Genomic DNA, 14332 nt, shown 5'->3' on the forward strand with positions numbered 1-14332 from the left:
ATTACGTAACCTGGTTACGTTACATGGTTACGTTACCTGGTTACGTTACCTGGTTACGTTACCTGGTTACGTTACCCGGTTACGTTACCCGGTTACGTTACATGGTTACGTTACATGGTTACGTTACCCGGTTACGTTACCCGGTTACGTTACCTGGTTACGTTACATGGTTACGTTACATGGTTACGTTACCTGGTTACGTTACCTGGTTACGTTACCCGGTTACATTACCTGGTTACGTTACCTGGTTACATTACCTGGTTACGTTACCTGGTTACATTACATGGTTACGTTACCTGGTTACGCTACCCGTATCAACAGTATCAGCTGTATTACCATCCACAAAGCTCCACCCTCTGTCTCTGTTTTTAGATTACAGTCCTAATCATTGACCTTATCCGTGAACCTGCTGGAGAAATGAACAAAGAGTATCGCTACAGGATCCTGCTGTTGCCCCCGGACTGCGTACGTCCCCTGTCCCCCCCAGACCCGTCTGTCCTCTCCACCACCGCAGCCCTCTTCCTCACCGCCCTGGTCATGATTCTGGGAGAGGTGAGAGGTGGTCCTCTGTAGCTCAGTAGGTAGAGTTCGGCACTTTTGTTTGCTGCCACCCGTTTGAAAACGTTACTACTCTACGTAAGGTTTGGATAAAAGCTTCTGCAAATGCCATGTATCATATTACGATGTTATTATGACAGGTGTTCACCAGGAGGATCAGGAGGAAGATCTGTTCGTCCTTCTACAGAGACAGAGAGGAGGAACGAGCCTTGTACCTGCGGGACAAGATTCTATTAAAGCTGGAGGATGAGGGAAATATTTCCTAGATCGGTGTATGGAATTAGTTTTTTTTTTTGGTTATTTCATGGTCTTCATGATGTCCATTCTTTAGATCAATCAATCATTGAATGAATCAATAATGTGATTATGATACAGGAAGTAAAATTGAAATCTACTTCATAGAAACTGGAAGGCGGATCAGACCATAAACCTCGGGAACAAGATTCTACTGCAGACCAACGATGACTGGAAATGAACAAGATTCTACTGCAGACCAACGATGACTGGAAATGAACAAGATTCTACTGCAGACCAACGATGACTGGAAATGAAGAAGATTCTACTGCAGACCAACGATGACTAGAAATGAACAAGATTCTACATATACATTAATCAATCAATCATGTCAATAAGATAATTGACTTTAAATCTTATTAAAATCAGCATTACCTATCCATCTGACTCTGTTTTCAATGTCATCATACGGAGGCACACTAACTGGAAATACCCTGTCTACCATTACACCAAAAAGTGTTGGTTATTTATCAAACATATTAATCACTACACCAAACAGCACCAGTTATTTATAAAACATATTAATGATTACACTGCGGGAGAAAATGATGACAGTTCAGGAACAAGGAGCTTGTTTCAGAGGCTGCCTGTATATGGCCCTGTTGGGTCCCAGGTTATATCAAGCCTACTATATGGCCCTGTTGGTTCCCAGGTTATATCAAGCCTACTATATGGCCCTGTTGGTTCCCAGGTTATATCAAGCCTACTATATGGCCCTGTTGGTTCCCAGGTTATATCAAGCCTACTATATGGCCCTGTTGGTTCCCAGGTTATATCAAGCCTACTATATGGCCCTGTTGGTTCCCAGATTATATCAAGCCTACTATATGGCCCTGTTGGTTCCCAGATTATATCAAGCCTACTATATGGCCCTGTTGGTTCCCAGGTTATATCAAGCCTACTATATGGCCCTGTTGGGTCCCAGTTTATATATAGCCTACTATATGGCCCTGTTGGGTCCCAGTTTATATCAAGCCTACTATATGGCCCTGTTGGGTCCCAGTTTATATCAAGCCTACTATATGGCCCTGTTGGGTCCCAGTTTATATCAAGCCTACTATATGGCCCTGTTGGGTCCCAGTTTATATATAGCCTACTATATGGCCCTGTTGGGTCCCAGTTTATATATAGCCTACTATATGGCCCTGTTGGGTCCCAGTTTATATCAAGCCTACTATATGGCCCTGTTTGGGTCCCAGTTTATATATAGCCTACTATATGGCCCTGTTGGGTCCCAGTTTATATATAGCCTACTATATGGCCCTGTTGGGTCCCAGTTTATATATAGCCTACTATATGGCCCTGTTGGTTCCCAGTTTATATCAAGCCTACTATATGGCCCTGTTGGGTCCCAGTTTATATATAGCCTACTATATGGCCCTGTTGGGTCCCAGTTTATATCAAGCCTACTATATGGCCCTGTTGGGTCCCAGTTTATATATAGCCTACTATATGGCCCTGTTGGGTCCCAGTTTATATCAAGCCTACTATATGGCCCTGTTGGGTCCCAGTTTATATCAAGCCTACTATATGGCCCTGTTGGGTCCCAGTTTATATGAAGCCTACTATATGGCCCTGTTGGGTCCCAGTTTATATCAAGCCTACTATATGGCCCTGTTGGTTCCCAGTTTATATCAAGCCTACTACATGGCCCTGTTGGGTGCCAGGTTATATCAAGCCTACTATATGGCCCTGTTGGGTCCCAGTTTATATCAAGTGGCTCTTATAGGAAGGTATTTACATTGGACTTACAGTATAATGGTGTGGATACACACTGACTGTACCAACCCCCCACACACACACACACACCACCTCAAACCGGTGTTTCTGGCACCTACTGCAATACCTCATTCAAAGGCGCTTAAATATTTTGTCTTGCCCATTCACCCTCTGAATGGCTTAAACATCCTTATTTAACCAGTCTCCTCCCCTTCATCTACATGACTCCTCCCCTTCATCTACATGACCCCTCCCCTTCATCTACATGACTCCTCCCCTTCATCTACACTGATTTGAAGTGGATTTAACAAGTGACAGCAATACGGGATCATATCTTTCACCTGGATTCACCTGGTCAGTCTATGTCATGGAAAGAGCAGATTTCACCTGGATTCACCTGGTCAGTGTATGTCATGGAAAGAGCAGCTTTCACCTGGATTCACCTGGTCAGTGTATGTCATGGAAAGAGCAGCTTTCACCTGGATTCACCTGGTCAGTCTATGTCATGGAAAGAGCAGCTGTTCCTAATGTTTTGTAAATACTCAGTTTACATATTGTAACATACTGTATTCCCGCAATCAGTTGTCTGGAAAATAGTAAAATGAATCAACTCAAGGTAGTTTGATAATATAATTGCACAAACACCAAATAGACATGCAGTTTCAAGAACTTTCCAAATAGTTAGGCTAATACTAACATTAAACATCGTAGAGCATATTATGTTTGGGCATCTAGCTCATTAGGATCATGCAAAGAGGATAACCAGCATCAGTGAGTATTAACATGACTGTTATTAAAAACATGACTGTTATTAAAAACATGACTGTTATTAAAAACATGACTGTTATTATTAAAAACATGACTGTTATTATTAAAAACATGACTGTTATTACTAAAAACATGACTGTTACTAAAAACATGACTGTTATTAAAAACATGACTGTTATTAAAAACATGACTGTTATTATTAAAAACATGACTGTTATTACTAAAAACATGACTGTTACTAAAAACATGACTGTTATTAAAAACATGACTGTTATTACTAAAAACATGACTGTTATTACTAAAAACATGACTGTTATTAAAAACATGACTGTTATTAAAAACATGACTGTTATTAAAAACATGACTGTTATTAAAAACATGACTGTTATTATTAAAAACATGACTGTTATTAAAAACATGACTGTTATTAAAAACATGACTGTTATTATTAAAAACATGACTGTTATTAAAAACATGACTGTTATTAAAAACATGACTGTTATTAAAAACATGACTGTTATTATTAAAAACATGACTGTTATTAAAAACATGACTGTTATTAAAAACATGACTGTTATTATTAAAAACATGACTGTTATTACTAAAAACATGACTGTTATTACTAAAACATGACTGTTATTAAAAACATGACTGTTATTATTAAAAACATGACTGTTATTACTAAAAACATGACTGTTATTATTAAAAACATGACTGTTATTAAAAACATGACTGTTACTAAAAACATGACTGTTATTAAAAACATGACTGTTATTATTAAAAACATGACTGTTATTACTAAAAACATGACTGTTATTATTAAAAACATGACTGTTATTAAAAACATGACTGTTACTAAAAACATGACTGTTATTAAAAACATGACTGTTATTACTAAAAACATGACCGTTATTAAAAACATGACTGTTATTACTAAAACATGACTGTTATTACTAAAACATGACTGTTATTACTAAAAACATGACTGTTATTAAAAACATGACTGTTATTAAAAACATGACTGTTATTAAAAACATGACTGTTATTATTAAAAACATGACTGTTATTAAAAACATGACTGTTATTAAAAACATGACTGTTATTAAAAACATGACTGTTATTATTAAAAACATGACTGTTATTAAAAACATGACTGTTATTAAAAACATGACTGTTATTATTAAAAACATGACTGTTATTAAAAACATGACTGTTATTAAAAACATGACTGTTATTAAAAACATGACTGTTATTATTAAAAACATGACTGTTATTAAAAACATGACTGTTATTAAAAACATGACTGTTATTATTAAAAACATGACTGTTATTACTAAAAACATGACTGTTATTACTAAAACATGACTGTTATTAAAAACATGACTGTTATTATTAAAAACATGACTGTTATTACTAAAAACATGACTGTTATTATTAAAAACATGACTGTTATTAAAAACATGACTGTTACTAAAAACATGACTGTTATTAAAAACATGACTGTTATTATTAAAAACATGACTGTTATTACTAAAAACATGACTGTTATTATTAAAAACATGACTGTTATTAAAAACATGACTGTTACTAAAAACATGACTGTTATTAAAAACATGACTGTTATTACTAAAAACATGACCGTTATTAAAAACATGACTGTTATTACTAAAACATGACTGTTATTACTAAAACATGACTGTTATTACTAAAAACATGACTGTTATTAAAAACATGACTGTTATTAAAAACATGACTGTTATTAAAAACATGACTGTTATTATTAAAAACATGACTGTTATTAAAAACATGACTGTTATTAAAAACATGACTGTTATTAAAAACATGACTGTTATTATTAAAAACATGACTGTTATTAAAAACATGACTGTTATTAAAAACATGACTGTTATTATTAAAAACATGACTGTTATTACTAAAAACATGACTGTTATTACTAAAACATGACTGTTATTAAAAACATGACTGTTATTATTAAAAACATGACTGTTATTACTAAAAACATGACTGTTATTATTAAAAACATGACTGTTATTAAAAACATGACTGTTACTAAAAACATGACTGTTATTAAAAACATGACTGTTATTACTAAAAACATGACCGTTATTAAAAACATGACTGTTATTACTAAAACATGACTGTTATTACTAAAACATGACTGTTATTACTAAAAACATGACTGTTATTAAAAACATGACTGTTATTAAAAACATGACTGTTATTAAAAACATGACTGTTATTATTAAAAACATGACTGTTATTAAAAACATGACCGTTATTAAAAACATGACTGTTATTACTAAAACATGACTGTTATTACTAAAAACATGACTGTTATTAAAAACATGACCGTTATTAAAAACATGACTGTTATTACTAAAACATGACTGTTATTACTAAAACATGACTGTTATTAAAAACATGACTGTTATTAAAAACATGACTGTTATTAAAAACATGACTGTTATTAAAAACATGACTGTTATTACTAAAACATGACTGTTATTAAAAACATGACTGTTATTAAAAACATGACTATTAAAAACATGACTGTTATTAAAAACATGACTGTTATTACTAAAACATGACTGTTATTAAAAACATGACTGTTATTAAAAACATGACTGTTATTAAAAACATGACTGTTATTACTAAAACATGACTGTTATTAAAAACATGACTGTTATTACTAAAAACATGACTGTTATTATTAAAAACATGACTGTTATTACTAAAAACATGACTGTTATTATTAAAAACATGACTGTTATTATTAAAAACATGACTGTTATTATTAAAAACATGACTAACTAAAAACATCACTGTTTAAACACAATTGGATCTATTTATAAAATGTACCAGGGGTGCAACTTTCCCCGGGGACGGGGGAGAGGGGGTCATGTCTCCCCAACATTCCCCGGGGACGGGGGAGAGGGGGTCATGTCTCCCCAACATTCCCTGGGGACGGGGGAGAGGGGGTCATGTCTCCCCAACATTCCCTGGGGACGGGGGAGAGGGGTTCATGTCTCCCCAACATTCCCTGGGGACGGGGAGAGGGGGTCATGTCTCCCCAACATTCCCTGGGGACGGGGAGAGGGGGTCATGTCTCCCCAACTTTCCCCGGGACGGGGAGAGGGGGTCATGTCTCCCCAACTTTCCCCGGGGACGGGGAGAGGGGGTCATGTCTCCCCAACTTTCCCCGGGACGGGGAGAGGGGGTCATGTCTCCCCAACTTTCCCCGGGACGGGGAGAGGGGGTCATGTCTCCCCAACATTCCCTGGGGACGGGGAGAGGGGTCATGTCTCCCCAACTTTCCCCGGGACGGGGAGAGGGGGTCATGTCTCCCCAACTTTCCCTGGGGACGGGGGAGAGGGGGTCATGTCTCCCCAACTTTCCCCGGGGACGGGGGAGAGGGGGTCATGTCTCCCCAACATTCCCTGGGGACGGGGGAGAGGGGGTCATGTCTCCCCAACTTTCCCCGGGGACGGGGGAGAGGGGGTCATGTCTCCCCAACTTTCCCTGGGGACGGGGGAGAGGGGGTCATGTCTCCCCAACTTTCCCCGGGGACGGGGGAGAGGGGGTCATGTCTCCCCAACTTTCCCCGGGGACGATTATCTGGTTACACTACCTGGTTACGTTACCTGGTTACATTACCTGGTTAGATTATCTAGTTACACTACCCGGTTACGTTACCTGGTTAGATTATCTGGTTACACTACCTGGTTAGATTACCTGGTTACACTACCTGGTTAGATTACCTGGTTACATTACCTGGTTACACTACCTGGTTACGTTACCTGGTTAGATTACCTGGTTAGATTACCTGGTTAGATCACCTGGTTACGTTACCTGGTTAGATTATCTGGTTACACTACCTGGTTAGATTACCTGGTTACACTACCTGGTTAGATTACCTGGTTACACTACCTGGTTAGATTACCTGGTTACACTACCTGGTTAGATTACCTGGTTAGATTATCTGGTTACACTACCTGGTTAGATTACCTGGTTACACTACCTGGTTAGATTACCTGGTTAGATTATCTGGTTACACTACCTGGTTAGATTACCTGGTTACACTACCTGGTTAGATTACCTGGTTAAACTACCTGGTTACACTACCTGGTTAGATTACCTGGTTACACTACCTGGTTAGATTACCTGGTTACATTACCTGGTTACATTACCTGGTTAGATTATCTGGTTACACTACCTGGTTAGATTACCTGGTTACACTACCTGGTTAGATTACCTGGTTACACTACCTGGTTAGATTACCTGGTTACACTACCTGGTTACACTACCTGGTTAGATTACCTGGTTACACTACCTGGTTAGATTACCTGGTTACACTACCTGGTTAGATTACCTGGTTAGATTATCTGGTTACACTACCTGGTTAGATTACCTGGTTACACTACCTGGTTAGATTACCTGGTTAGATTATCTGGTTACACTACCTGGTTAGATTACCTGGTTAGATTACCTGGTTAGATTACCTGGTTAGATTACCTGGTTACGTTACCTGGTTAGATTACCTGGTTAGATTACCTGGTTAGATTATCTGGTTACACTACCTGGTTAGATTACCTGGTTAGATTTTCTGGTTACACTACCTGGTTAGATTACCTGGTTACACTACCTGGTTAGATTACCTGGTTACATTACCTGGTTAGATTACCTGGTTACATTACCTGGTTAGATTATCTGGTTAGATTACCTGGTTACGTTACCTGGTTACATTACCTGGTTACATTACCTGGTTAGATTATCTGGTTACACTACCTGGTTAGATTACCTGGTTACATTACCTGGTTAGATTACCTGGTTACATTACCTGGTTACACTACCTGGTTAGATTATCTGGTTACACTACCTGGTTAGATTACCTGGTTAGATTATCTGGTTACACTACCTGGTTAGATTACCTGGTTACATTACCTGGTTAGATTACCTGGTTACATTACCTGGTTACATTACCTGGTTACACTACCTGGTTAGATTACCTGGTTACACTACCTGGTTACATTACCTGGTTACACTACCTGGTTAGATTACCTGGTTACATTACCTGGTTACACTACCTGGTTACGTTACCTGGTTAGATTACCTGGTTAGATTACCTGGTTAGATTACCTGGTTACGTTACCTGGTTAGATTATCTGGTTACACTACCTGGTTAGATTACCTGGTTAGATTACCTGGTTAGATTACCTGGTTACGTTACCTGGTTAGATTACCTGGTTAGATTATCTGGTTACATTACCTGGTTACGTTACCTGGTTAGATTACCTGGTTACGTTACCTGGTTAGATTACCTGGTTACGTTACCTGGTTATATTACCTGGTTACGTTACCTGGTTAGATTACCTGGTTAGATTATCTGGTTACACTACCTGGTTACGTTACCTGGTTACATTACCTGGTTAGATTATCTAGTTACACTACCTGGTTACGTTACCTGGTTAGATTATCTGGTTACACTACCTGGTTAGATTACCTGGTTACACTACCTGGTTAGATTACCTGGTTACATTACCTGGTTACACTACCTGGTTACGTTACCTGGTTAGATTACCTGGTTAGATTACCTGGTTAGATCACCTGGTTACGTTACCTGGTTAGATTATCTGGTTACACTACCTGGTTAGATTACCTGGTTACACTACCTGGTTAGATTACCTGGTTACACTACCTGGTTAGATTACCTGGTTACACTACCTGGTTAGATTACCTGGTTAGATTATCTGGTTACACTACCTGGTTAGATTACCTGGTTACACTACCTGGTTAGATTACCTGGTTAGATTATCTGGTTACACTACCTGGTTAGATTACCTGGTTAGATTACCTGGTTAGATTACCTGGTTAGATTACCTGGTTACGTTACCTGGTTAGATTACCTGGTTAGATTACCTGGTTAGATTATCTGGTTACACTACCTGGTTAGATTACCTGGTTACACTACCTGGTTAGATTACCTGGTTAAACTACCTGGTTACACTACCTGGTTAGATTACCTGGTTACACTACCTGGTTAGATTACCTGGTTACATTACCTGGTTACATTACCTGGTTAGATTATCTGGTTACACTACCTGGTTAGATTACCTGGTTAAACTACCTGGTTAGATTACCTGGTTACACTACCTGGTTAGATTACCTGGTTACACTACCTGGTTACACTACCTGGTTAGATTACCTGGTTACACTACCTGGTTAGATTACCTGGTTACACTACCTGGTTAGATTACCTGGTTAGATTATCTGGTTACACTACCTGGTTAGATTACCTGGTTACACTACCTGGTTAGATTACCTGGTTACACTACCTGGTTAGATTACCTGGTTAGATTATCTGGTTACACTACCTGGTTAGATTACCTGGTTAGATTACCTGGTTAGATTACCTGGTTAGATTACCTGGTTACGTTACCTGGTTAGATTACCTGGTTAGATTACCTGGTTAGATTATCTGGTTACACTACCTGGTTAGATTACCTGGTTACACTACCTGGTTAGATTACCTGGTTACATTACCTGGTTAGATTACCTGGTTACATTACCTGGTTACACTACCTGGTTAGATTACCTGGTTACACTACCTGGTTAGATTATCTGGTTAGATTACCTGGTTAGATTATCTGGTTAGATTACCTGGTTACGTTACCTGGTTACATTACCTGGTTACATTACCTGGTTAGATTATCTGGTTACACTACCTGGTTAGATTACCTGGTTACATTACCTGGTTAGATTACCTGGTTACATTACCTGGTTACACTACCTGGTTAGATTATCTGGTTACACTACCTGGTTAGATTACCTGGTTAGATTATCTGGTTACACTACCTGGTTAGATTACCTGGTTAGATTACCTGGTTAGATTATCTGGTTACACTACCTGGTTAGATTACCTGGTTAGATTACCTGGTTAGATTACCTGGTTAGATTACCTGGTTACGTTACCTGGTTAGATTACCTGGTTAGATTACCTGGTTAGATTATCTGGTTACACTACCTGGTTAGATTACCTGGTTAGATTTTCTGGTTACACTACCTGGTTAGATTACCTGGTTACACTACCTGGTTAGATTACCTGGTTACATTACCTGGTTAGATTACCTGGTTACATTACCTGGTTAGATTATCTGGTTAGATTACCTGGTTACGTTACCTGGTTACATTACCTGGTTACATTACCTGGTTAGATTATCTGGTTACACTACCTGGTTAGATTACCTGGTTACATTACCTGGTTAGATTACCTGGTTACATTACCTGGTTACACTACCTGGTTAGATTATCTGGTTACACTACCTGGTTAGATTACCTGGTTAGATTATCTGGTTACACTACCTGGTTAGATTACCTGGTTACATTACCTGGTTAGATTACCTGGTTACATTACCTGGTTACATTACCTGGTTACACTACCTGGTTAGATTACCTGGTTACACTACCTGGTTACATTACCTGGTTACACTACCTGGTTAGATTACCTGGTTACATTACCTGGTTACACTACCTGGTTACGTTACCTGGTTAGATTACCTGGTTAGATTACCTGGTTAGATTACCTGGTTACGTTACCTGGTTAGATTATCTGGTTACACTACCTGGTTAGATTACCTGGTTAGATTACCTGGTTAGATTACCTGGTTACGTTACCTGGTTAGATTACCTGGTTAGATTATCTGGTTACATTACCTGGTTACGTTACCTGGTTAGATTACCTGGTTACGTTACCTGGTTAGATTACCTGGTTACGTTACCTGGTTATATTACCTGGTTACGTTACCTGGTTAGATTACCTGGTTAGATTATCTGGTTACACTACCTGGTTACGTTACCTGGTTACATTACCTGGTTAGATTATCTAGTTACACTACCTGGTTACGTTACCTGGTTAGATTATCTGGTTACACTACCTGGTTAGATTACCTGGTTACACTACCTGGTTAGATTACCTGGTTACATTACCTGGTTACACTACCTGGTTACGTTACCTGGTTAGATTACCTGGTTAGATTACCTGGTTAGATCACCTGGTTACGTTACCTGGTTAGATTATCTGGTTACACTACCTGGTTAGATTACCTGGTTACACTACCTGGTTAGATTACCTGGTTACACTACCTGGTTAGATTACCTGGTTACACTACCTGGTTAGATTACCTGGTTAGATTATCTGGTTACACTACCTGGTTAGATTACCTGGTTACACTACCTGGTTAGATTACCTGGTTAGATTATCTGGTTACACTACCTGGTTAGATTACCTGGTTACACTACCTGGTTAGATTACCTGGTTAAACTACCTGGTTACACTACCTGGTTAGATTACCTGGTTACACTACCTGGTTAGATTACCTGGTTACATTACCTGGTTACATTACCTGGTTAGATTATCTGGTTACACTACCTGGTTACATTACCTGGTTACATTACCTGGTTAGATTACCTGGTTACACTACCTGGTTAGATTACCTGGTTACACTACCTGGTTACACTACCTGGTTAGATTACCTGGTTACACTACCTGGTTAGATTACCTGGTTACACTACCTGGTTAGATTACCTGGTTAGATTATCTGGTTACACTACCTGGTTAGATTACCTGGTTACACTACCTGGTTAGATTACCTGGTTAGATTATCTGGTTACACTACCTGGTTAGATTACCTGGTTAGATTACCTGGTTAGATTACCTGGTTAGATTACCTGGTTACGTTACCTGGTTAGATTACCTGGTTAGATTACCTGGTTAGATTATCTGGTTACACTACCTGGTTAGATTACCTGGTTAGATTTTTCTGGTTACACTACCTGGTTAGATTACCTGGTTACACTACCTGGTTAGATTACCTGGTTACATTACCTGGTTAGATTACCTGGTTACATTACCTGGTTAGATTATCTGGTTAGATTACCTGGTTACGTTACCTGGTTACATTACCTGGTTACATTACCTGGTTAGATTATCTGGTTACACTACCTGGTTAGATTACCTGGTTACATTACCTGGTTAGATTACCTGGTTACATTACCTGGTTACACTACCTGGTTAGATTATCTGGTTACACTACCTGGTTAGATTACCTGGTTAGATTATCTGGTTACACTACCTGGTTAGATTACCTGGTTACATTACCTGGTTAGATTACCTGGTTACATTACCTGGTTACATTACCTGGTTACACTACCTGGTTAGATTACCTGGTTACACTACCTGGTTACATTACCTGGTTACACTACCTGGTTAGATTACCTGGTTACATTACCTGGTTACACTACCTGGTTACGTTACCTGGTTAGATTACCTGGTTAGATTACCTGGTTAGATTAGCTGGTTACGTTACCTGGTTAGATTATCTGGTTACACTACCTGGTTAGATTACCTGGTTAGATTACCTGGTTAGATTACCTGGTTACGTTACCTGGTTAGATTACCTGGTTAGATTATCTGGTTACATTACCTGGTTACGTTACCTGGTTAGATTACCTGGTTACGTTACCTGGTTAGATTACCTGGTTACGTTACCTGGTTATATTACCTGGTTACGTTACCTGGTTAGATTACCTGGTTAGATTATCTGGTTACACTACCTGGTTACGTTACCTGGTTACATTACCTGGTTAGATTATCTAGTTACACTACCTGGTTACGTTACCTGGTTAGATTATCTGGTTACACTACCTGGTTAGATTACCTGGTTACACTACCTGGTTAGATTACCTGGTTACATTACCTGGTTACACTACCTGGTTACGTTACCTGGTTAGATTACCTGGTTAGATTACCTGGTTAGATCACCTGGTTACGTTACCTGGTTAGATTATCTGGTTACACTACCTGGTTAGATTACCTGGTTACACTACCTGGTTAGATTACCTGGTTACACTACCTGGTTAGATTACCTGGTTACACTACCTGGTTAGATTACCTGGTTAGATTATCTGGTTACACTACCTGGTTAGATTACCTGGTTACACTACCTGGTTAGATTACCTGGTTAGATTATCTGGTTACACTACCTGGTTAGATTACCTGGTTAGATTACCTGGTTAGATTACCTGGTTAGATTACCTGGTTACGTTACCTGGTTAGATTACCTGGTTAGATTACCTGGTTAGATTATCTGGTTACACTACCTGGTTAGATTACCTGGTTACACTACCTGGTTAGATTACCTGGTTAAACTACCTGGTTACACTACCTGGTTAGATTACCTGGTTACACTACCTGGTTAGATTACCTGGTTACATTACCTGGTTACATTACCTGGTTAGATTATCTGGTTACACTACCTGGTTAGATTACCTGGTTAAACTACCTGGTTAGATTACCTGGTTACACTACCTGGTTAGATTACCTGGTTACACTACCTGGTTACACTACCTGGTTAGATTACCTGGTTACACTACCTGGTTAGATTACCTGGTTACACTACCTGGTTAGATTACCTGGTTAGATTATCTGGTTACACTACCTGGTTAGATTACCTGGTTACACTACCTGGTTAGATTACCTGGTTACACTACCTGGTTAGATTACCTGGTTAGATTATCTGGTTACACTACCTGGTTAGATTACCTGGTTAGATTACCTGGTTAGATTACCTGGTTAGATTACCTGGTTACGTTACCTGGTTAGATTACCTGGTTAGATTACCTGGTTAGATTATCTGGTTACACTACCTGGTTAGATTACCTGGTTACACTACCTGGTTAGATTACCTGGTTACATTACCTGGTTAGATTACCTGGTTACATTACCTGGTTACACTACCTGGTTAGATTACCTGGTTACACTACCTGGTTAGATTATCTGGTTAGATTACCTGGTTAGATTATCTGGTTAGATTACCTGGTTACGTTACCTGGTTACATTACCTGGTTACATTACCTGGTTAGATTATCTGGTTACACTACCTGGTTAGATTACCTGGTTACATTACCTGGTTAGATT

At 38.7% G+C, this 14332-nt stretch overlaps 1 protein-coding gene across 1 annotated transcript in view; it reads left to right on the top strand.

Moving 5' to 3' along the window:
* LOC135568880 (osteoclast stimulatory transmembrane protein-like) overlaps window positions 1-1232 on the top strand; it is a 35886-nt gene extending 34654 nt beyond the window's left edge. Inside the window, exons 12-14 of the mRNA XM_065015655.1 lie at window positions 373-552; window positions 699-830; window positions 961-1232. Of these exons, the coding sequence (XP_064871727.1) occupies window positions 373-552; window positions 699-824 (306 nt within the window). The 3' untranslated portion in view covers window positions 825-830; window positions 961-1232. The remainder of the gene's footprint in view (window positions 1-372; window positions 553-698; window positions 831-960) is intronic.
* The last annotated feature ends 13100 nt before the right edge of the window (window positions 1233-14332 follow it).

Source organism: Oncorhynchus nerka, unplaced genomic scaffold, assembly GCF_034236695.1.
Source record: "Oncorhynchus nerka isolate Pitt River unplaced genomic scaffold, Oner_Uvic_2.0 unplaced_scaffold_1363, whole genome shotgun sequence".
Lineage (NCBI taxonomy): Eukaryota > Metazoa > Chordata > Actinopteri > Salmoniformes > Salmonidae > Oncorhynchus > Oncorhynchus nerka.